The sequence below is a fragment of the Capra hircus genome, chromosome 24 (assembly GCF_001704415.2).
Source record: "Capra hircus breed San Clemente chromosome 24, ASM170441v1, whole genome shotgun sequence".
In the NCBI taxonomy this organism is placed as follows: domain Eukaryota; kingdom Metazoa; phylum Chordata; class Mammalia; order Artiodactyla; family Bovidae; genus Capra; species Capra hircus.
The window spans coordinates 24,712,590-24,736,348 of record NC_030831.1 but is presented as its reverse complement, the minus strand read 5'-3'; the positions used below and the strand labels follow the sequence as shown (position 1 = coordinate 24,736,348).

The window sequence follows — 23,759 nt, the reverse complement described above, 5'->3', positions numbered from 1 at the left end:
TACACACTGAAAGGAGTGGTAGTTTGCCTTGACATCCAGACACAGAGATCAGAAAGTATCTGCTCAATGTTCCTCTTTTACAAAGCCATCTTTAATGCCAGCTAATATGGTCAGGGCTTTAAGATATCTTCTGTGAAGCACAACTGTTTGCTTCATCAAAAGCAATCTCACTAATAAGTATTAAAGCATAGTCACAGAGTGATCATTCCCCCGTAATGAAGTCGTTTTATATATGCTACACAAAACCAAAAATTCTAACTGACCAGATATTCACAAAATACAGATTTAGCTCCTTGATGCCACCAGGGTTATGTTGTGCGTCTGAAAAGGAACAGTGTGCTTATTTGCACTTTCCTTAGTTACTTGTTTATTCTGACAGAGTTACTTGCATATAATAACACTCCCCCCAGGTTTCTTTTCATTGTTTTGTTGTAAGTTTTAAAGTCATTTCAATTCCTTTTTATCATCTCTATTGATGATAAAAACCACTCTGTCCTATGGGAATTATGTGTATCTCTATGATTTATATTTATATCTGTTTTGTACAAACTATATAGATGTATATTAGTTGGCATATAATAAACACAAGAAATAGTAAAAATTACATAAACTCAGACATACTTAAACTATTTGTGGGAAGTCAAAATTAGAAAAATTCCCTTTCAAATGCCTTATACTAATATTTGGAGTGTACTTTAAATTTTTTCCTATAACATACAGGTTTGTAATCTTCTATGAATAAAGATCTGTCCCAACAATAAATGTCACATTGATGCAGGAAGAGATAGAAAGATGCATGGAGCAGCTGTGACTTCTGACAGATAACTGCTCATAGGAGAAATGAGAATACTTTGCTTGAAGAAGATGGAACCAAATATTTGTTGAACATAAGAATGCACTGTTGTAACCATTCAGGCTAGTAAACAAATTTTTGGTTATTCTTTATTTGAGAGCTTGGGAGGATTTCATTTCTCCACCTACTTTGAAGTTAGGCGTGGTTAGGTGATTTTTTTTTTTTTTGCCAATAAAATGTGTTAACTCTTAGAGTCAGTGTGACTTAAGAAGCTTAAGGAGTCAGTATGAAATTTTTCTCTCCCCTGCCTTGGCAACCATAATAAGCCAAATAGTAGTGGAATTTCCATCAATATGAGTACCGGAATAAGAAGAAATGGAACAGAGACCTAGGTAACTTATTACAGACATGTGATATGAAAAGAAAGAAACCTTTACTTATAGAAGCCACTAGGGTTTAGGGATCGTTATTACTGTCTAACCTAGTCTAGCCTCTAAAAGATACATGCATTGGTACTAAGAGGACCCAGGAGCTGACGACAAGGAAACTGACCCTGGAAGGTGGAAAGATGGAAATGCATGCTATGGTATGGAAAACCACTTTGTGGACCCTCAAAGCCAGTGCTCTGGGACAACCCAGAGGGATGGGGTGGGGAGGGAGGTGGGTAGGGGCTCAGGATGCAGGGACACGAGTGCACCTATGGCTGATTCACGTTGATGCACAGCAAAAACCACCACAATATTGTAGCGTAATTATCCTCCAGTTAAAATGAATTAATTAATTTAAAAAATTTTAATAAAAATAGAACATGTCAAAAAAATTTTTGTTTGCTATTACTTGGGTGGCTCATGGGTTACTTAATAAACATCCGCCTCCAAGAGAAGAGGTTAAAAAACAGATATGAGAGATATCAAAAATGTTGATAGTGTGTATTGGTTGTTGTTGGCTGCACTTGGCTAGATTTACAAAGAAGAGATGATCTCACAAAAAAAGTCTGCATATTTATAAGTGGGATTGAAAGCAATAGTCTCGAAAACCAGGAGTGTGCAACATTAGAAGAAGCAATGCTTTTCAGACCCATCTGGGAAAAGGTGAAAGTGGAAAGAATTTTGAGCAAAAGACATAAATTCAAACTCAGCTTCTGTCTATCAGTAGAGGAATGGATAAGGAAGATGTAGTACATATATACAACAGAGTCCCACTCAGCCATGAAAAAAGAGAACAAAATAATGCCATTTGCAGCAACCGGATGGATCTAGAGATTGCCATACTGAGACACGTAAGTCACACAGAGAAAAACAAATACCATATGATATCATTTATATATGGAATCGAAAAAAAAAAGGTACAAATGAACTTATCTACAAGATATAAATAGAGTTACAGATATAGAAAACAAATTTGTGGTTACCAGAGGGTAAGGGGAGGAGGTACAAACTGAGAGACTGACATATGCATAGTATAGTACTATAGATAAAACAGCTAACTAAAAAGAACCTACAGTTTAGCACAGGGAACTCTGTAATGACCTCCATGGGAAAAGAATCTAAAAAAGAGGAGATATAGGTATATGTATAACTGACATGCTTTACTGTACCCCAACTGTACTCCAACAAAAATTTTAAAAAGCTCAGTTACTGACAAAAAAATTAAAAGTATGGCTTTAGAGTTCAGGGTTTCTGAGCCCAAGCCACCCATTTTCTTTGCTTGGCCTTGCAACAAACCTCCCTCTGTTCTAAACCAAAAAAAAAAAAAAAAAAAAAAAAGCGTGGCTTTCACTGTAATTTTACTACTTTAGAGTATCTTAGGAGAAAGTTTCAATGAAGGGTAAGACATCCAGTAAACTCTTCTAACAGGGAAAAGAGTAAAAAGGGAACTTCCTCAGTAAAGCCAGGTAGATATCCAAATATATAGAGTATTAGGAAGAGAAAACAAAGAGAGAGATGAGAGAAAGAAATGGGATAAGGAAAAAAAAGGAAAAAGCAACATAAGAAGTATATCAGAAAAGTGCATATGGTCATTGGCCATGGAGTAGATGGAAATATAAGAAGACAGCTGAGTTTATTTAGAGGATGAATTACCCAAAGACTCACCAGTTTGGACTACAAGAGGCTGTGACCATTAGTGACTTAAAATAACCATCTGCTACATCTCTTAGACATGAAATGTACTTAGAAAATTCTTCCACTCCTAGGAAGTGCACAACCCTCAGATAAGGAAGAATCTCCCATACGGTGGAGCCATGCCATGGAGAACAAAGGATGGTGAGCAGAATTAGGGAGGACTCTCATCAAGGAACATACCTTTGGATAGTCACCTTTCCAAATGCCTATTTGGTGGAGTTGCTAAAGCGCTATGCTCTTTCTAAATTAAAGAGTTGTGCTCAGCTTGTGCCTAATCCATCACTGTGCATTACGTGCGAGGGAGCCAGAAAATTTGTCTCTTTATTTGGTTTCCAGATCAAGTGAAAGTGTGAAAGCGTTAGTCGCTCAGTCGGGTCCGACTCTTTGTGACCCCATGCACTATAAGCCACCAGGCTCCTCTGTTCATGGGATTCTCCAGACAAGAATACTGGCATGGGTTTCTGTTCCCTTCTCCAGGGAATCTTTCCGACCCAGGGATCAAATCCAGGTCTCCTGCTCTGCAGGCGGATTCTTTACCATCTGAGCCACCAGGGAAGATCAAGAGGTGTCTCAAGTAAACCCTGTGACTGAGCTGAAATGACAAATGTCACTTCTAACTGCCAGTGCAAGATACTTGCAGCTCATTCTCGCCCCTGCTGCACTGATGGTTGTTACATGTTAAGATGGGGCCCAGTAAGCCTGGATCCCTGAAGGACGCCCTCTGCCAACATGTGCTGGCATGTAGCATGAGTGAGAAATAACTTTTTTGTTGATTTAAGATTTTAGGGTTGTTTGTTACCACAGCACAATCTAGCCTGTCCTGATTGACACACAGATCTTCAGGCTAGAAATAGAAATTTCATTCTGAATCAAACGTGTGTCTTCTTCAAATGGCTAACAGACATACGAAAAGATATTAAAAACCACTAATTATCAGAGAAATGCAAATCAAAACTACATCACACTGGTCAGAATGGCCACGATTAAGACGTCTACAAAGAATAAACCCTGGGGAGAACATGAAGAAAAGAGAAATTTCCTACACTGTTGGTGAGAATTTGGTTGCTGCAGCCACTATGGAAAACAGCATGGAGGCTCCTAAAAATTAAAGTAGAGTTTCCATATGATTTAGCAGTCCCACTCTGAACATATACCCAGAAAAACTACAATTAAAAAAAGACATGTGCACCTCTATGTTCATACCAGTACTATTTACAATAGCCAAGACATGGAATCAACCACATGTCCGTCAACAGATGACTGAATAAAGATGTGGCGTATATACAATGGAATATTGCTTAGCCATTAAAAGGAATGAAATGATGTCATTTGCAGCAATGTGGATGGACCTAGAAATTATACTAAGTGAAGTTAAGTCAGAAAGAGAAAGCAAATACCATATGGTATCACTTATATGTGGAATCTAAAGTATGACACAAATGAACAGATTTACCAAACAGAAATCAGACTCAACAAAAGTAGAGAAAGTAGAGAACTGACTTGCGGTTGCTAAGGAGGAGGAGAGTGGTGGGTTGGGGGTGAGGGGGGATTGTGAGTTTGCAGTTAGCAGATGCAAACTACTATAAATAGGATGGCTGAAAAGCAAAGTCCTAGTGTATAGCCCAGGGAACTATATTCAATACCCCATAATAAACCATAATGGAAAATGATATACATATATATTATATATACCATTTAGCAAAGTCACTTTGCTATACAGCAGAAATTAACATTGTAAATCAACTATACTTCAAAAAAAATTAAGAAAGATAGATAGATTAAAAAATAAAAGAAAATATATAACTATTACAAAAAGAAAAAAAAAGCATGTCTTCTTTCTCAAATCTTGGATCATAAGAGCAGAAGATTCACTTCTGTCTAGTTGTAACACAATACAAAATGGAGTCAAATAGAATAAAAATGTATCAGGGGACAACTATATTCCAGATACTGAGCCCAGAGCTTATATTATTTTTATTTAACTCTCACAATAAATCTAAGAAGTGAGTATAATTATACCTACATTGTGGGTGACAGTGATCAGAGAGGAAGCAGGGGGTGTATTTCTATTTAGATCTGTCTGTCCTGAAAGATGTGGCTCTGCGTGTGCGCGCGTGTATGTGTGTGTGTGTGTGTGTGAGTGAGTGTGTGGTTTCATTTTTGATACTGCTACCAACACAGATTTAAGCTGTCAAGAAATCTTTCTTCATAGAGTTATGGCTTGTCAGTAACCTTACATGCAAATTTCATCACTTGCACCTCCTAATTTGCAGATTAGTCCACAAACCAAGATTATATTCTTGACCTCTAGGAGTAGGGGATTCATTCAATTAACCTGCAGCAGTTCTGCTCTCTGAACATGGAACTGACCCCAGTGCCTCGGATCTGCTTAGACTTCCGTGGGTGCGATGGGTCAGCACAGGTTAAATCCCATTCATCTGCTCGGAGTCTTGACTAATAGCACCTGTTGGTGAGATAGATTGGTGTGGGCCTGAGGCAGCCCTGTCTGATGAAAACTCAGAGACCAGTGTTCTGTTCCTTATCCTACCACCAAATCATCATGTGCCTCTGGGTGCAACACCTCTGCTCCATCAGTCATTTAAAGTGAAAGCCAACGTCGTGAATGTGCTGTAGAAAGTGCCTACAGGATCTGATTTCTGCTAATCTCTTTAGCCCCACGACATGTGTTTCTTTCCCTCACTCTGAGTTTAGCCAAGCACCTTCTTTCTGCAAGGTCTTAAGTGTTTTAGTGGCTAACTTGTGTCTGACTTTTTGTGACTCCATGGACTGTTCCCTGCCAGGCTCCTCTGTCTATGGGATTTTCTTTCTTTCTTTTTTTTTTTTTTGCAATCTGCACTTTCCTTTATTTTTAACAAGATAAATCAAACATTAATTTCTTCCTTTGGATTACAATAACTAACCTGGGGGAATCGTCTCTCACATCACCTGGGCAGCTGGCTACCAAATTCTCACCAACAGTGTAGGAAATTTCTCTTTTCTTCATGTTCTCCCCAGTGTTTATTCTTTGTAGACGTTTTAATCATGGCCATTCTGACCAGTGTGATGTAGTTTTGATTTGCATTTCTCTGGTAATTAGTGGTTTTTGAACATCTTTTCATATGTCTATTGGCCATTTGAAGAAGACACACTTTTGATTCAGAATGAAATTTCTTCTGTTCTCAGCTCACATGTCACCTTCTTTGGTGATATCATTCATGCCTCCTACACTAGATCTGATCTCTCCATTCCATGATCTTATATATTTTATATCCTTCCTTCAAAGCACCATCACATTTTGTTATTATATACTGCTATCTGAGATTATTTATCTAGTTTACTTTTTGTTTTATATTGGAGTATAGCCGACTGACAATGTTGTGACAGTTTCAGGTGAATAGCAAAATGACTCAGCCATACATATACATGTATCCATTCTCCTCCAAACCCCCCTCCCACCCAGGCTGCCACATAACATTGAGCAGAGTTCCCTGTGCTATACAGTATGCTCTTGTTGGTTATCCATTTTAAATATAGCACTGTGTACCTGTCGGTCTCCAGCACCCTAATGAGATTATTTATCAGTGCTGATTCCTCCAGTAAACTCTAGGTTTGGTGAAGACATGATGCTACTTGGTTTGACTCAGCATTGCTTTTTCTGCATGTAGAGCAATACCTGCAGAAGGTATCAACTATATTTGCTGAATGAATGAAATTAATGAGCAAAATGAGAGGGCTGAGTGAGAAGATCACTTAATTTTTCAGGGCTCACATTCAGTGGTTTGCTAGACTTTGTCTGCAATTTGCCTAGGATTGACACAGAGCAAATCTGAGCAGCCTGTATCACTCATACCGCCTTCACGCCAGATTCAGTAGCAAATACTGCAGCTGGTGTGTAAAGAAGGCATCATCAGAATTATTGGTACCCATTCTGTCCTCTGAAGAAAAAGCAATTGCTATATTCAAGGGAGGTATATATAAACCGGAAATAAAGCCAACTGGTTTTTCTAGGCACCCAACTTACTTGAAATACAGTATTTGGAGTGACCACAACACATTTTTTTTTTTTTTTAAATCTATGAAAAATCCACTAATGCACTGGTGCATGAATACACAGTAGCAAATAATTCAAGATATATAGCAATGTGCAGCCATGGATCCCAAATTAGAATTGAGCTCATTGAAGATAAAATTAGATGCTAACATATTTTAAAAGTCCAAACAGAACTCTCTCTCCTTTTTCTTTGTCCAAAGTCCTGGAAACCATTACTCAATGAACTGAAATTCAAAATTCCAAGCTAATAGAGAACAACTGCCATGCTACTTTTTTTAAAGTAGCACTTTGAATCACTGTGTTTAGATCACTGTGTTTTCACTAACAACAAAAACAAAAATGAGAGGCGTATCTCTCCTCTCGGTTCTTACTCTTGAGCCTATCTTAGCAATTCCTTGAAATGGTTCTGTATAATACGGTTCTTGGTTAACTCCCCATTTCCCACCACATACTTCCTTGACCTCAGGCTCTCCTATAGATACACAAATTCATTTCAGTTTCTAGAAGGCACCACCGCTCTCTTGCTTTTTGGCACTCCCAGTATGGGGCCCTCTTATTAAAATACTTTATCATTCATCTCTTGTTAAAAATATTTGTTTATTCATTTATTTATTTGTACTTGGTGCAGCACTGGGGGCTCTTTAGTCACAGCATGCAGGATCTTTTTAGTTGCCACATATGGGGTCTAGTTCCCTGACCTGGGATTGAACCCAAGCCCTCTGCACTGAGAGCTCTGAGTCTTAGCCACTGGACCACCCGGGAAGTCCCGATCACCCACCTCTTTGCATCAATAATTCCTACGCATTTTTCTCAGTTTTACAGAAGGTCACTTTTATGGAAGCCTTCCTAACCTCCTATGTTTAGATGAAAGGTACTTTCTGGGCTCCCATGTAAGCCCAGCTTCTCCTGTTTATTCCTCAGCACAGTCTTGCTTTCGTTGCCTCCTTGGGTTCTTGAGAGGAGATTTGATCATCTTCTACCTTACCACCTAGCACCGAGTGGGTATTCAATAATTGCTTGCTTCATAAAGGAATAAGGTCTGCAGTTAGCAGTTAAGTTTAAATGCTTCCCAGGCATTTAGAGTAGTTCTGGAAGTACCTAGTTCTTTTCTGAGGTTCTCCTGCAATGCAAAATGCACTATCCACAGACTCTACCTAGCTGTCTAGAAATTAAGCTAAACAAGTTGTGGGTTTTGGTTATGGGTAATAAAGATAACACAAATAAAGGAAACATAAAGGTATAGAACCCTCAATTAAATTTACTTTTTATTTCTTTCAAAGCAAATCATCATAAGAAGTGATTATTTTGCACTAACTAGCCATCTCCACCTCTCTAATATATCCTCAAAGAACAGAAATGAACTGAAATCAAGAAACAGAAGCCCAAGAAAGGAGTCCGATTAAATTGTCAATGTGCAGGTTTATTATTCCCTGAATAACCAGCAATTAAACCATTCTCCGTTGCTCAAATATTGGCTAAATATCAAATCTACATTTATCTTTTGGAATTGAAGTTCAATGTCTGATGCAAGATGTGTTTTCTCAGTATTCTTTCTTCAACATTTATGGAAAATATGTTTTTGTTTTTTTTTTTAAATCAAGCGTCCACCAGCCTCTCATCTCTGTAACTCTCCTAAAAGAAATTGATGACACCCAGCCCCCAAACTATTCCTGCATGGATAGGATCAAGTTTAAGGTCCTCCACAAACCAGACAGGAAGCCCAGGAAACCTCTGTACAATGGTTCTCTTTATTTTCTATGACTGAAAAAATACAAGTTCCCAAATCCTTGCACTACCAAGTAGAGGGCAGAGTTGTAAATTGAGAGGAAGAGGAACAAAGGCGGTTCTCCCGCCTGCTAACAGAGGGATCTGAAAGCGGCCAAAAGGAGGAACACACCTTTCTAACTCAGCTCTTCTGATTTTCCTTCTAACCTTACTGAAGGGAAATCATTATCAGCACGTGAAGAGGGAAATCTATATTTTGAAATCCCTTTTCCTGGAGTTGCTCAAGGAAAACAATAAGAAGCCCCGAATAAGTAGAATCTCTTATTTGAAATGTCAGCAAAACAAGGTCAATTTCAGGGAAACACTTTACCCACCAGTAAAGACAATGGTCAGTGGGGAACCCAAAGAATTGACAGCCCCTCAGTACCATCTCGTGAGAAGGAAGGCAAGCTGCTTCTACACGAGGACTTCGTGAAAACTTTGATATGTCAGTCATACATTACAGCAGTTCACAGCAGCCGCAGGGACCATTTTCCTTGATCTTTACAGGAAGGATTTTAAGGCCTGCAAAGTGCAAGAGGCACGCTTTTTGCTTTGGCCATTTTAGTATTCATGTCTCCTGTACCGCTTCCTAATAAGTTAAGAATGAAACGGGAGACTGCGTGCAGGAGTGAGAAATGCAAGAAAAGCAGTACTGTAAAATAAAATGAACAAAAGTGCATTTCAACCTCCCTTTCATTATTAACAGTCAAGAGAAACAACAATGCCAATTTTCTTTTTAATGCTTAACATTTCACACTTAGAAAAGGACTTAACCTTCATTTTTACAGGGTATTCCTTAGTATGTTGCTGATAGAGGCTGGGGAGCTGTGTTACAATTCGTAATGTTAATTTTATAATGTTATATAAGTGATTTTTTTTTCCCAAAGAGAAAGATAAAAATGAAAGCTGTGTTAGCATGTTACCAAAACAGTCTTTTTTTGAGAAAGATAAAAATGAAGGCTGTGTTAGCATGTTACCAAAACAGTCTTTTTTTGAGAAAGATAAAAATGAAGGCTGTGTTAGCATGTTACCAAAACAGTCTTTTCAGGGAGAATAAGTGTTCCCTTTGCTGTTTGGGTAGACCAAGCCACTGGCTAGCTAGACTATTGAATTTTGTTTTCTTTATGTTAGGTAGAACCACCTTTTCACTTCCACTGACCTCCACCATATTCAATTTATTGTTATTTGTGGACCCCTTCAGATAGAGTTTCTAAAACATAAATAACACAACAGAATAAGAGGTAAAGAAAGTTGTGACTGACTTTCTTCTTAATTCTTCTTTTTCTTATTATACATGTGTAAGGGGTATGACTCCCATAAGTGGGCATCTGTGCACCCACCTGGGGATGACATCCTTCTGAAAAAAAGCATGTCTGTGAGACAGGCTAGAAATGCTCAAGTCAAGTGGGCAAAGGATTCTATGATTCACAGGCTCTAGGTAATCTCAGATTTTAGGTTTCCGCTGGTTAACTTATTTGTTAGTTCTTATGAAGAAAGTCATTCAGTACATAAGCAGACTCCACACCAGGAACTGTCTGCAAGCATTAATTGGCATCTTCAACTCCCTGCCAACTGGCTTAGCAGTTCTTTGGGGTCAAAGAAAATGACCATGAGCAGTTCTGCAATCCCTAATATTTCATTAGATTTGGGAAGAATTTGGACACCTTCTTATAAAGTAAGAAAACACTTTTTCACTTATTACTGGGGACTTCCCTAGTGGCGCAGCTGCAAGGCAGGAAATGCAGGTTCGATCCCTGGATCAGGAAGATCCCCTGCAGGAGGAAATGGCAACCTACTCCAGTATTCTTACCTGAAGTCCATGAAATGACAGCTACAGTCCCATGGGGTTAGATGGCCCCAACAGTGTGGAAATTGACATATTTAGTCAAATAAGATGCCTTAATTAAAAATTACAAACCAGCAGCAGAAATCATCCAAACAGACTGTCTATATTTCTCCCATAAACCTGAAAAATATGCTTTCACATGGGACCGTGTAGTCACAGCCCAGAAGGTAATAAACTTGATTTCTTAAAGTGCAAGCCCAGTGAAATGAAGAGTATCAGTAGAGCAGACATTTATTTCAAAAGTTATGAGCCTTCCTGAGTATAGGAAAAAAGATCCAAGAGTTTTGAACATGTTTCTGTTAGAACTTTTCTACACATTAATGTCTTTATTTCCTTCCAATTTCAAATCTGATGAGGTCAACAAAACCCATTTGTCTTTTACTCTTCAGTCTGAAGATGTCTACGTTCAACGCATGAAAACTAGAGAAAATGGTCTCTCTACGTCAAAGTGGTGATTTAGTCCTGGCTCTGTTACGACGTAATTTGTCTCCCCTCCACTTGGAGAGTTTGAGTTGACTGATACCTCGAAAGTACAAAGGTACATCCAGTCCTTGTACCAATATTGGTAGTAGTGTTACAACAATAGCAATAACATTTCCAATTTTTTGAGTTCCTGCTGTGTGCTTGATGATTTACTAACACAATTTTATTTTAACAATACTCAGAGGATGCTGACAGAATGAATAAGCCATTATTCAAGACATTTACATGACTTGCTCAAGGTCACAGACAGGGGTTCAAACCTAGGTATGACCAACTCAAGTTCATGCTTTCTTACTGCACCTCACTAAGTAAAGAGTTAATCAGGCAATATGAGGAACTGAAGTAGGGTGACCCTATGTTCTGGTCCTACCTGTTGTCCCAGAAGAATAAACAGATCCCCATTTCAGACTCTAAGCTTCCCATGTTGAACAATAAACTGGATGAGCACTCTCTTTCTGAACAAGGCTTGAAACAGACATAAGACTCTTCATAAGTTGTTCATAATGTTTTAAATTATCTTTTTGCCTTTAATGAAGGCCTTCAAGCCACTAGATAATTGGACCCTGCCTGATGTACCTGGGAAAAGAGATGTATTTGTGAGTGAATATCATTTATTGTTTGGGTCTAATATCTCCCTGTCCCCTGGCCTCTGTTTTTGTCCTCTTTCATCAAGAATCTACCTTCCTCTTCCCTCTCGCCTCCTCTGGGTATCCACCTCTCATTCTGTGTAGACCTTCTCTATTGATCAGATATCAGAAAATTGATTCTTTGGTTTTACTTTAGCTTGAGTTTCTGATGCATCTTGAAAAACTCAGCTTGGTCACTCATGTCAACTCTTTGCGACCCCGTGAACTGCAGCATGCCAGGCTTCCCTGTCCTTCACTATCTCCCAAGTCTGCTCACACTCATGTCCATTGAGTTGATAATGCCATTCAGCCATCCCTGGTCACCCCCTTCTCCTCCTGCCCTCAATCTTTCCCAGCATCAGGCTCACTCATTCAGATGCTTCAACTACTATGAACAGTATTTTGTCAAAAAGAGAATGAATATCATTTGAGGGTATCTCTAACTTACCCTTCACTACCTCATTACGTAACAACCAGAGTATGTCGGTGTCCAGGGAGCCTTCCCATTGCAGTTTCTGGACAATGCTACTGCAGGTCTGCAGGTTTGCTGGAGTAAGCCAGCTGCGAACTGTATTATTCCAAGCAGCACCTCACATGCTTCTACACCTCTCCTGCATTTATGGGCAAACTGTTGTCCTCTTTCTATTATTTTAAAGGGCTTTCCATAAGAGGAGAGGAAACGACTTTTTAAAAAATCTGCTAAAGTACATAACTGCTTCAAAAGACACATGCAACAAGGAAATCGAACTTTCACTTTCGCAGATTTTAAATATATGGCTTTGATTTATGGATCAAAATTGCTCATTTATTATTTTATCTATACAGCTCTGGGCAATTTTGACAGTTAAAATTTAGTTTTATTGACCAGTGCAGCCACTGTGCCCACAAGGGGACTGGTGCACACAGCCTGCTGCACTCAAGAAACGATGATTTTTGATTCCATGACCGAGTCAGATTGGGAATCATAACCGATGTAACAATAAGTTCCAAATCTCAGTGCCCAAGGCAAGAGGTTTGCTGTAAAACACAATCACCCTTTAAGGAAGGGAGGAGAAGAATCTTGGGTGGAAGTCTGCAAGCACAATTTAATGCAGTCGGGTTAGGACTGGGGTATCTCTGTCCATTCGAACAGTGGACATGGGAGCAAGTGGCGCAGGGGAAGGGGGTGGTTTTCTAAAGACTGGGGACCACAGCCTAAAGGTTAATGAGCAAAGATGCCTCTAAAGCAAACCGAATGTTAATTACAGAGACAATGAACTCAGCAACCATTTGGACCTGAGGAAATTTACTAGCTGACTGCTGTTCAGCAAGCTTTCCCTTTTCAAAGAGCAAAAACATAACTGAAGAATTTCTCTTGAAAGAAACACAAGCAGACACACCAACTCGGTGCAGTGATTTTAGGCCAGTTTTTCATTTAAACCTCTTCCCACTACCCAATTGGCCACCTCTGCAATGTTAATTTAGTCTTTCACTCTAGACCTCTCGTGATACATTCACAGACTTCCAAAGCGTAACAAATCAATAAAATGTCTAATTTGATTAACCATGTTTTTGAATTCATCGAGATAGCTCTACGTTGAAATAAATAGGTGGGTAAATAAAGAAAGAAAGGCACTCACTTGTGAGGATTTTCCAGGTCTTCTTTTCATCATCGTAGTACTGAACCAGATTGCTGGGAAGCCGGTCCGGCCCAGGAGGCAATCCACCGACCAATAACAGCATTTTCTTGTTAGAGCGAATTCTTCACCCAAAACAAAAGAGGAGATGAATAACCACATTATTATGGAGCCTTTTTAGTGGCAACAAAATCATAACCGTCAAAAGAATGTTCCCTGCCTGCAGATTTCTATTTCATTTTTTTCTGTTTCTTTTCCCATTCATTCTCAACGAAAGTTTTTTTTTTGAACCAAGCAAAGAAATGATCAGAAGCACGGCATATCCCCATACTCAAGGAATAATAAGCTCCTTTTATGCAATTTGTTAGAGGTTCATTCTAGAACGACCTTTTTCTTATATTATCCCTTTAAATCATCACTCTTTACAGCTGAGTACACATGAAATGCTCTGGAGTTGTACTAAGGTTAAGCATTAAAGTTGCATGTCAAAAATCGTATTAGTCAAAATCATTATTATAAACCATTCTCCACTCAAAGAACCTTGAAAAAATTAAGGTTATGCAGAGAGTTTGTGAGCCAACTCTTTAATCACGCAGCGAACTTCAAATACCAGTTTGGTACAATTAGTAGCATAGGGGCTAACTGGGGTGGGTTCACCAGTGCCAATAGGACTTTTTGTTTAATTTAGCTGAGACTTCTGCCTTCATGCTCTTCCCAGCTCTTCCTCTCCCTTCCCCCATCCCTGGTCACCACTGGCAACACAGCAGCACCAATTGGTAAAAATGAGACTGTGAGGTTGTTCTGAGCCTCCCCAGAGCGGAGCCCTGCCAATGCTTGCCACTGATCCAGCGGCAAGAACTTGCTCAACTGTGCAAAGTCACTCTAATTCCCTCCCTCTGTTTTTCTACCTTCTCCCCCCAGGGGGCAACCACTGAAAGGAGTGACTACCCACCCATCAAGAGCTGGCAATTCGCTGCTATTAACCGTGACTGTGATTCCCAGGCTGCCTGGCAGTTCCTGAGAACAGGCCTGCAACATCTCATATGCAGTAAAAGCTATAAGATGCACCCTGCCCTGCACACTTGACCTGATGGATGTACGATCCTGGGAACAGTAATGGATCGAGCTCACTTGCGATTGGAGGGAGAAGGGGAGGCCCAGACCCCCACAAGGGCCCTGCTGATTTAACGGTCGCTTTACATATAATTGAACTTCTCATTTACCTGAAAGGCTGAAGGTGGTGGTGGAAGAAATGCAACAACCATGATGGAGGGAGTAAGTCAATAAATGTAAACGGGTTCCTCTTAAATATGATCACCACCCACTGTGTGGCTCCGAATCTATGCTTACATGCTCATCACGGTTGTTCTGATTCAAGGATGCTTGGCGAAGTATGCCCTTGTGGAGAAGCGCTGTTTGTTGGTTAAGAACCTAACATTCAGAGAGTTAACTTAATACAGTTAATGACATTTCCATGGGAAGGAAGGGAACAAGAGAATTCCTTTAATGAAACGCTGGCGCCATTGAATGCTTCATGTATGGCTCATCAGAAAAAAAACACTTTCTGGAGAAACTCGTAGTTGGGACTCATGCCTGGAGGCAGCTGTATTTGTAGAATATTTAATGTGATATCAGCTTATGATATTAATTTTGTCACAAACAAAAATAAACTCAACTATTTTGATGTTGAAGTACTTTGGAACTATACTCATATATCTTATAGATCAGCAGTGAAAGTGAAAGTCATTCAGTTGTGCCCAGGACTCTCTGCAACCCCAGGTACTATACAGTCCACGGAATTCTCCAGGCCAGAACACTGGAATGGGTAGCCGTTCCCTTCCCCAGGGGATCTTTCCAACGCAGGGATTGAAGCCAGGGCTCCCACAATGCAGGCGGATTCTTTACCAACTGAGCCACAAGGGAAGGCCATCATACAGGCTATACCTATATGAACGTGATCATATAGATCAGTAGTTGGAAAACAAAAACAATAGCAAAAAGCTCCATATTTTGAGGATTTCAGTCATTAGGGAGGTTTGTTGAGAAGGGTTAAGGAAACTCAGTGGAATACATATCTCTCTTTTACTTGCAAATAATACATAATTCACGTGCCATATCATCTCCAAAATGTCTGGTTACAGAACTAATATATGACTATTTTTTGTTGTTCTGCAGTTTTAGCCGGAATAATCAACCACTCTGTGAGTACAAGATGACATCAACTGTGTTTTTAGACTGTGATCTGACACGTGGACATGCTCTAGACTGAAAGCAGGCGTGCTTGTGCTTTGCTGCTCAGTTGTGGCCGACCCTTTGAGACCCCACGGACCGTAGACCGTCAGGCTCCGCCGTCCAGGAGGATTCTCCAGGCAAGAACACTGGAGTGGGTTGCCGTGTCCTCCTCCAGGGGATCTTCCCAACCCAGGGATCAAACCTAGGTCTCCCGCATTGCAGGCGGATTCTTCACCATCTAAGTCTGCAGGGAAGCCCAAAAGTAGGGGTAGATGGACCAATGTCTACCCATTAGACATAGAGGCAAGGATTCACTGGAATGGTATGACCAAAGTCAATTACCACATGGTAATTTGGTCTCTGCTTTAATATTTAAATAAATGTACAGCTTTAAAAAATGTGTTTCAGGAGTGACAAAGGGAGGTAAATGCATATGTCAAATGATGCTCAAGTAAGGGTGTTTCATTCACTGATAAGGCCAGTTTCCCTGGACCAGTCCCACTGGTGGTTTTCAATATCTCCTGAGACGGACCATCTCTCCAGATGAGGAAAGGATCAAGGGTCTTTGTCATTTCTGCCCAAAGAGCCAAAGAAGATGCCCAAAGAAGATGGAGAGTCTTTGTCCTTTCTGTCCCCTACAAACTGGACTGGGATTATCAATTCATAAGCCACTGATCAGCTGGCAAACGGTAACAACTGCCATCCTGCCAGCAAAGACACGACTCAAAGGGTTAGCTGGCAAAGCAGCTAGGAGAGACTCCACATCAACTAGGACACGTCTCTGAACCAGCCAGGCCTTCTGAAGAATTACATGGAAGGAAAGGAAATCCCCCATTGGCTGCGTGCTTTCTGTAAGAGAACAGTGCTCTGAGGTCATTACAGTGACCTCCCTGGTGAGTGAAGACATATTCTAAAGCTTTTGGACTGTTACATTTATACCATCATTCATTCAATTTATGGCCTTCTTACTTGGAGTATTTTGTTCCTAAAGCTTATGTTACTCCATGTTCCAACCTGATATTAACACTATTTAATTCTAAACAAAGTTTAATACTCTACCTTGTGAAGGTGAATCATACAGAAAGCAAATGCATGTGAGAAGCAGCACGGCACAGAACACATGAAACAACAAAATGCATTTGAGTGGTTTTCTTGGCCTTTTCTCCATTGATTCTCAGAATGGCACTGTCTTAGGTATAGTTCACTCAATGGGAGTAAGAAAGTTCTTAGAGTCAAATAAAGTGGCAGAAACAGTGTTCAGACCTAGATCTTCTAACTACCAAGTCACTGATCTTTTTAAAATTCAAATCACTTAAAATTTTTTTATTTTAACATAAATTCTGGTTAAGACCCAGGTGACCTGGATTCTAGGGCTAATTTTGTGATTTAGCAGAGTGACTTTGTATAAATTACTCAGCTTCTTAGAGCCTATGTTTTCTTATCTTTAAATAGAGGAGTAATATCTGATCTGCATGAGGATTATATGAAACAATGAAGTGAAATGTTCTATGTAGACTCTAAGGTAAATGATTATTAAATCAATCTTTAGTATTGACAGTACAGCGTGGGCTTTATTTCATTATGCCAAACCTGATTAGTTAAAAAAGAAAAGTGGTATTTTTCACTGAGATTCTTGTTGAGTTCATATATATAAATACAAGCTAATTAAGAGGATTTCACTACCTAGCTGTTATCTTATAATTGTATGTCCTTAGAAAATTATCAATTAAATTATAATGGCTGTCTTTAAGCCATTTCTTTGTTATAAGAAAATATACTTTGGACATGACATAAAACCGTGAACCTTTAAATAAAGAGCCAAATAAAGAGACCTAATAGAGATTACTCTACATTTCTTCTTTCTTAAGAATAAAACAAATGAGAAAAACCAACACATATTTTACTTTGATATAAATGCAATGTCAACTATTCAATTACTCCTAGAAACTAATACACGTGAATAATTCCTGTGGAAAAGCTCCCATTCTTTTTACAGTGTGCAATTATAATAGTGACAATCACAATAATGACAGATAATAATGAATGCATATCAGATATTGAAACCTCTGATTATCACGCCATTCATTTGATGTGTGTGAACTTCAACTTGAAAACACCATGAAAAAAGATACCTTGTGAACTAGAAAAGTAAAATTAGAAGGACCTGAATTAACTTGCTGAGGGGGCCTTCAATTATTCTCTTCTAAACAATTCCAGTAGAGCTTTACAGGTTTAATTTTAGATTAGACAAAATCTACAATATTGCAATAGAGTTCCTTTATATGGCAACATAGTATACTTTTTAGAAGCTCTTTACATAGGAAAGTAATTTAGCCAAACTTAATCTGTTCTCTTTAAGTCTGTTAATATTTTAAAAATATTTATTTTCATTCCTCATCTTTGCACTTCCTAGACCAAAGTAATACATTTAAAAGGTAAGTAATTAGAGAAACTTAAAGAGCTGAGAATGTCATGATTAATAATACAATTTGGATGCTTTTGGGTTCTTAGATTCCTGCTTAGAAAAATATAAGGTTAGAAAGGCAATGGAATTTGAAGGTCTCCTTTGTTCCAGCTCGGTAATCACCCAACATTTACCATGTGTCACATTTGTGCGTGTGTGCGCGTATGTATGCGTGTGTGCTCGCGCGCATAGGTACTTTGGTTCCGGGGATGAATGATTGAAGAATAACCTAAAATCTCCTGGTATAAACAAATTTTTCATCATACTGGTGTTCTAAGTATGGTAAAGTCTCATTTATTTATATTTCAGTGATTTGGAACTTTAATAATTGGGAAACAGGCCAGGTAAAGTTTTCCTTCGCAGGATACATATAAAAAGTTTTTATTAACTAGGTTGCAAGAAGAGTTTTAACCAATTTAAGAAGTCAGTTGGTCTGCTGGCACTTTAGAGCCACCCACATACATTTAGGCTTCTTTTTAGAGATGACAAATCATTCTCAACTATTTATTAAAGAAAATGTTCTGCAGTATCCTGAAGAATCATTAAGTCAGAGAATTAAAAGAGATGTTTAAATTCGTCTTCTTCAGCAATTCCCAAACCTGGAAAGTCATCAGAATCACCTGAGGGGATTAAAAAAAATCAGATTTTTGAGTTAAATTCTTAGGTCTCAATTTCCGGAAGTTATGTTTCAGTGGGATAAGGTCTTAAAAATCTATAATGTCACAGTTTTCTGGCTGATTCTGACACACAGCCAGACTTCAGGCCATTCATTTGCTGCAGTTTTCTATACAATGTAGAAATCCTTTCCATAGTTTTTTTTTTTTAAAATAAGTAAACATTCTTATTAACTTGGAAATTTATAAGGAAATGGATCTTAGTTTTTCAAATGCACTCTACTGTGGAAAGCTATTGGACTGTTGTGTTAAATCTATTTTTTCTTCTCCTGATGCTGAGCTGAAAAGTCTTTCAGGGAAAAAGAACAAGTGCCTGGCTCTTTGTCACGGCACTTCTTCAATACTGGAAGATAGTTGCTATGTGTCTTCTCTTTTCCATGTTGAAAATTTCCCTTTCTTTCTGAAAAAGTTTTAATTTTCTTTACTATGCTGTTCACCTTCCTGAGTGTATTCTAGACAATCACTGTCCCTTTAAAAAATGTGAAGGTCAGAAATGTACACATATTACAAATACAATATGTGATGGACATACTTGTTTTAAGGCTTTCCAAAATGACAATGGTCTTTCAGCTGGCATGGCACAGTGTTGGTTCCTGTACAGCTTCCAGCTGATTACAAATACAGATTTTTTTTTAAAGCAAGACAAGCCAGGTATTTAAGTCAGTTTTTCCCCTATCCTGTATTTCTTTTAGTTAAGTATTTTAAACATCAATGCATGACTCTTTTTAAATGCTTGTATATCCTCTACTGATTGAGGCTTTGTTTCATCTGTCATTTAACAATTACTGAGTTTCTACTATGTTCCAGTTTTTATTGTGTTTTAAACACTAAAGATCATAGTGTGAACAAGAGGAATAAATTCCCTATTCCTCTTGGTAGTTACTTCCATCCTAGTGGGGACATGTATTGGAAATATCATGATTCTCCAAGCAGGACAGCCTGGTTGTTAAGGGTGTAGGTCTCACAATTAGCGAGACGTTTGGCTTCCACTCTCCTGAGATGGGGCGTCCCAGGTGGTGCTACTGGTAAAGAGCCCAGCTGCCCATGCGGGAGACTTAAGAGAAGCAGGTTGAACCTCTGGGTTGGGAAGATTCCCTGGAGGAGGGCATGGCAACCCACTCCGGTATTCTTGCCTGGAGAATCCCATGGACAGATGAGCCTGGCGGGCTACAGTTCATAGGGTTGCAAAGAATTGAACACGACTGACGAGCCTGGCGGGCTACAGTTCATAGGGTTGCAAAGAATTGAACACAACTGAAGCAACTTACCATACACACATTCTGAAATGAGGGACCTTGGGCTAGCCTCTTTGCCCTGTTGAATCTCGTTTATAAAATTGGATAAGAATAGATCTAAAGCATAGGTTTGTTTAACTCTCAGGGCTAAAAAAAAAAAACCCTATATATACGTATGTATGTATGTATGTATACAAACACACATACATGTAAACCATTTATAACAGTGCTAATTAAATGCTATCTATCACCATCACTTTCCTCTTTGTCCTTCTCCTTCCCATCATTGCCATATCATCAGTGTAGCAATTCTTTTGTTTAATTTGCAGGTTGACAAGCGAGTATCCCATGTCCCCGTCAAAATTTTATTACTTAAAAACAATAGCATCACATTTCCATTGTTTACATATTTTAATTATCCCAACTCATTCTCTCTGAAATGATACATAAATATTTGAATTTTTACTCTGTAATTCCCCATATACGGTCTTTAGAAGTGTGTGTATGTTTTAAATAAATATATAATGGAAAAACTAAGCAGTTTTGAAGTGGCAGTGTAAATGGGGGTAAGTATGTGCATGCTCAGTCGTGTCTGACCTTTGCGACCCCATGGACTGCAGCCTGCCAGGCTCCTCTGTCCATGGGATTCTCCAGGCAGGAATACTGGAGTGAGTTGCCATTTCCTTCTCCAGGGGATCTTCCCGACCCAGGGATAGAACCTATGTCTCCTGAGTCTCTGGCTTTGGCAGGCGGATTCTTTACCTGTAGATAAATATTACCTGAGCCACCTGTAGGTGATAATTATTCCATCCTTCAAAAGCCAATTTTAATATTTTTAAGATTTATTTATTTTTGGCTGCATTGAGTCTTCATTGCTGCATGCAGGCCACTCTCTAGTTGCAATGAGCAGACTTCTCAATGCGGCGGCTTCTCTTGTTGCGGAGCATGGGCTCTATGTGGACAGGCTCAATAGTTACGGCTTGAGGGCTTAGTTGCCCCGAGGCTCGTGGGATCCTCCCAAATATCCTACCTGTGTCTCCTGCTTTAGCAGGCAGATTTTCAACCACTAGACCACCAAGGAAGCCCCAGGCTAAGTTAGTTTTAAGAGTCAGCCAGATCTGGATTTAAGTTCTCTTTTTTACCACTTCAGATATGATAAAGGTATTACCTTAGGCTGGTATTCAACACCTTGAAGCCTCAGTTGCCTCATCTGTAAAGTGGGAATGTTTTGAGTGTTAAAGTCATCTAAGCGTAATGGTTGAAAAGAAATGGCTGCGACTCATAAATAATAGAATCACCTTCTACAGCCAGTCTCTTCAGCAAAGGAAAAGCATTTTGTGCTGCTCTTGCCTTTAAAGATGGATGCCTCTGCACAGTGAGCAGAGACAAAATTGATGCTCCCAACATAATCCAGTAGAGAGAGACTGGAGAAGACAGGAAGAAGTTTTAACTGTTCCCATGACTTTTCAACTTTGGTGAACTTTGCTAACCCTAGAATGGCTTAGTATTTTACACAAGCATTGAGTCAAGGAGGCATTTCATATCTAGTGATACAGTAATAATGTATGGTAGTGACCTGAGAGGCAGCAAAAACTGGGAAGATGTAAACACCACTTCCGCCCCCACCGCCTCCCCTGCCACCCCCTCCCCCCCACCTCCGCCCCAGGATTCACAGAAACTAGGTTTTGAATTTCCACAGGCCATGGGATTGGAGGGGTCTGTAACAAATTTACCAGATTTTTAGCAGATCTGAAAAGCCACCAGATGACATCTGAGTTGCATATGGAAAATATTTATATAGTCCCATAGTAATCAGGGTTTCCCAGGTAGTGCTAGTGGTAAAGAATACTCCTGTCAATGCAGGAGGCTCAGGAGACATGGGTTCGATCTCTGGGTCAGGAAAATTCCCTGGAGTAGGAAATGATCCCACTCCAGGACTCTTATCTGGAAAATTCCACAGAGGAGCCTGGCGGGCTACAGTCTATGAGGCTGCAAAGAATAGGATACGAATGAGTGACTGAGCACCGAACACATAGTAATCAATCGATGAATGGCAACTATTATTATTATGCATCATTTATTAACCTTATAAAGCACTCATTTGAAAATGCATCTTTGGAATTTTGGCATTTTCTTTTATTGCTTGGAAGCCTTTTCAGATACTATAGGTGCATTGTTTATAAGCAGTCAGAATATTTACTGCATAAGCAAGTTTAACAAAAATATAAAAAACACTGGGCTTCCTGCAATGGTATTGGTCTAGATCTCATTCATAAATTCAACCCACTCACTCCTGGCTGCCAGCTCCTCGTTAAGGAAGTCTCCAAACCTTATGATATCCAAGTCACCAGATTTTACAGTAATCTTGACTCTTCTCTCATTTTCCTGCTATAGTCAATGTTCTATCAAGCCCAATGCTTTATGGATTCTGGAGCTGTAACACGTATACACCGCTATATTTAAAATGAATAACCAATAAGGACTACTGTAGAGCACAGGGAAGTCTGCTCAATATTCTGTGGCAACCTAATTAGGAAAAGAATTTGAAAAAGAATAGATACATGTACTATGTGTAACTCAATCACTTTGTTATACACATGAAACTAACATAACATTGTTAATCAACCAATATGAAAATATGTATCTCTTCATTTCAACCAAACTGCCAGTAACCTGATTCAGCTGGGTTGGCTTTCTCTGGAGCTGTTTTAACTGTGATGTCCTTGCTTTGTGAGCTTCTGCTCCCTTCTAATCTAACCTACATGCTTTGTCAAATGAATTTCAGCAAAGCCTGACAGTAATGATCAATTACGTCAGTCCTCTTTTTTATAAATTATCAAGGAATTCCCCATCGCTTATCCTCTGTAAAATACATATATCCTCCACGTTATAACCTCCCTTTTTCTTTCTTTATCTCTCTCTTTTTCTCATAGGTAAGTGCCTTGCTTGAGATTCTTTTCAGGAATAAAATTGTTTCTGAGTTAAGATCTGAAAAAACATGAAAGATAAATTTAAGAAGGAAACTGCTTAGACTCTGGGGGAAAAGTAAACAGAAGAAGATCCTGTATCAGCGGCCAGAAGGAGACTTTTTGCAAATCAGCTAGCCTTCCCTAAACTTCCAGCTAGAAAGGTACCCAAAAGTCCCCAGAGGAGAGCTGCTACCTTTTCTTAAATTTTTTCCAGAGAAGTAAACTCCCCGGAGAACGTGTTCCAGCTGATTTGATGTTGTATTTAGGTTTCTTTATCATAGCTGTTCTTGGTAATTACACAGCAGCTTTCCTTCGAAGAGCCTTTAAATAGACCTGCTAATGCCTCTCTGAGGCAGGAAAACACAGAGTACCATTATCCCCATTTAACAGATGAAAGAATAGAGGAAAAGGGGCTTGGACACCTTTTCCAGTGCCCCAGGATGGGTTTTATTTCCTCCGTTTCACAGAGGAAATATCTCTAGGGCTTTCTCACGCAACCCTTCTGTGATTTTCAAGTATGGCTGAAAATGCCTTCACTTCTCAACTTATGACACTAGGTCACCCCTTTCTCCCAGCAGCTACATGGTGACTGGAGAATGTCAGCCATGTACAGTACTTTCTGGGCTTAGTCGTTCAGTCATGTCCGACTCTTTGATGCCCTGTGTATGGACTGTAGCCCTCCAGCCTCTTCTGTCCATGGAATCTTTTAGCAAGAACACTGGAGTGGGTTGCCATTTCCTGCTCCAGGAGATCTTCTAGATGCAGGGATGGAACCCGCAATTCTTGTGTCTCCACATTAGCAGACAGATTCTTTACCACTAGCTACCTGGGAGGACTATACAGTATTTGTTGTCTTTGTTCAGTTGTTAAGTTGTGTCCG

The 23,759-nt window shown here is 39.4% G+C and overlaps 1 protein-coding gene across 1 annotated transcript in view; it reads right to left on the bottom strand.

Annotated features, from left to right (window-relative positions):
• KLHL14 (kelch like family member 14) overlaps window positions 1-23,759 on the bottom strand; it is a 111,512-nt gene that overhangs the window by 65,644 nt on the left and 22,109 nt on the right. Inside the window, exon 3 of the mRNA XM_018039795.1 lies at window positions 13,309-13,430. Within this exon, the coding sequence (XP_017895284.1) occupies window positions 13,309-13,430 (122 nt within the window). The remainder of the gene's footprint in view (window positions 1-13,308; window positions 13,431-23,759) is intronic.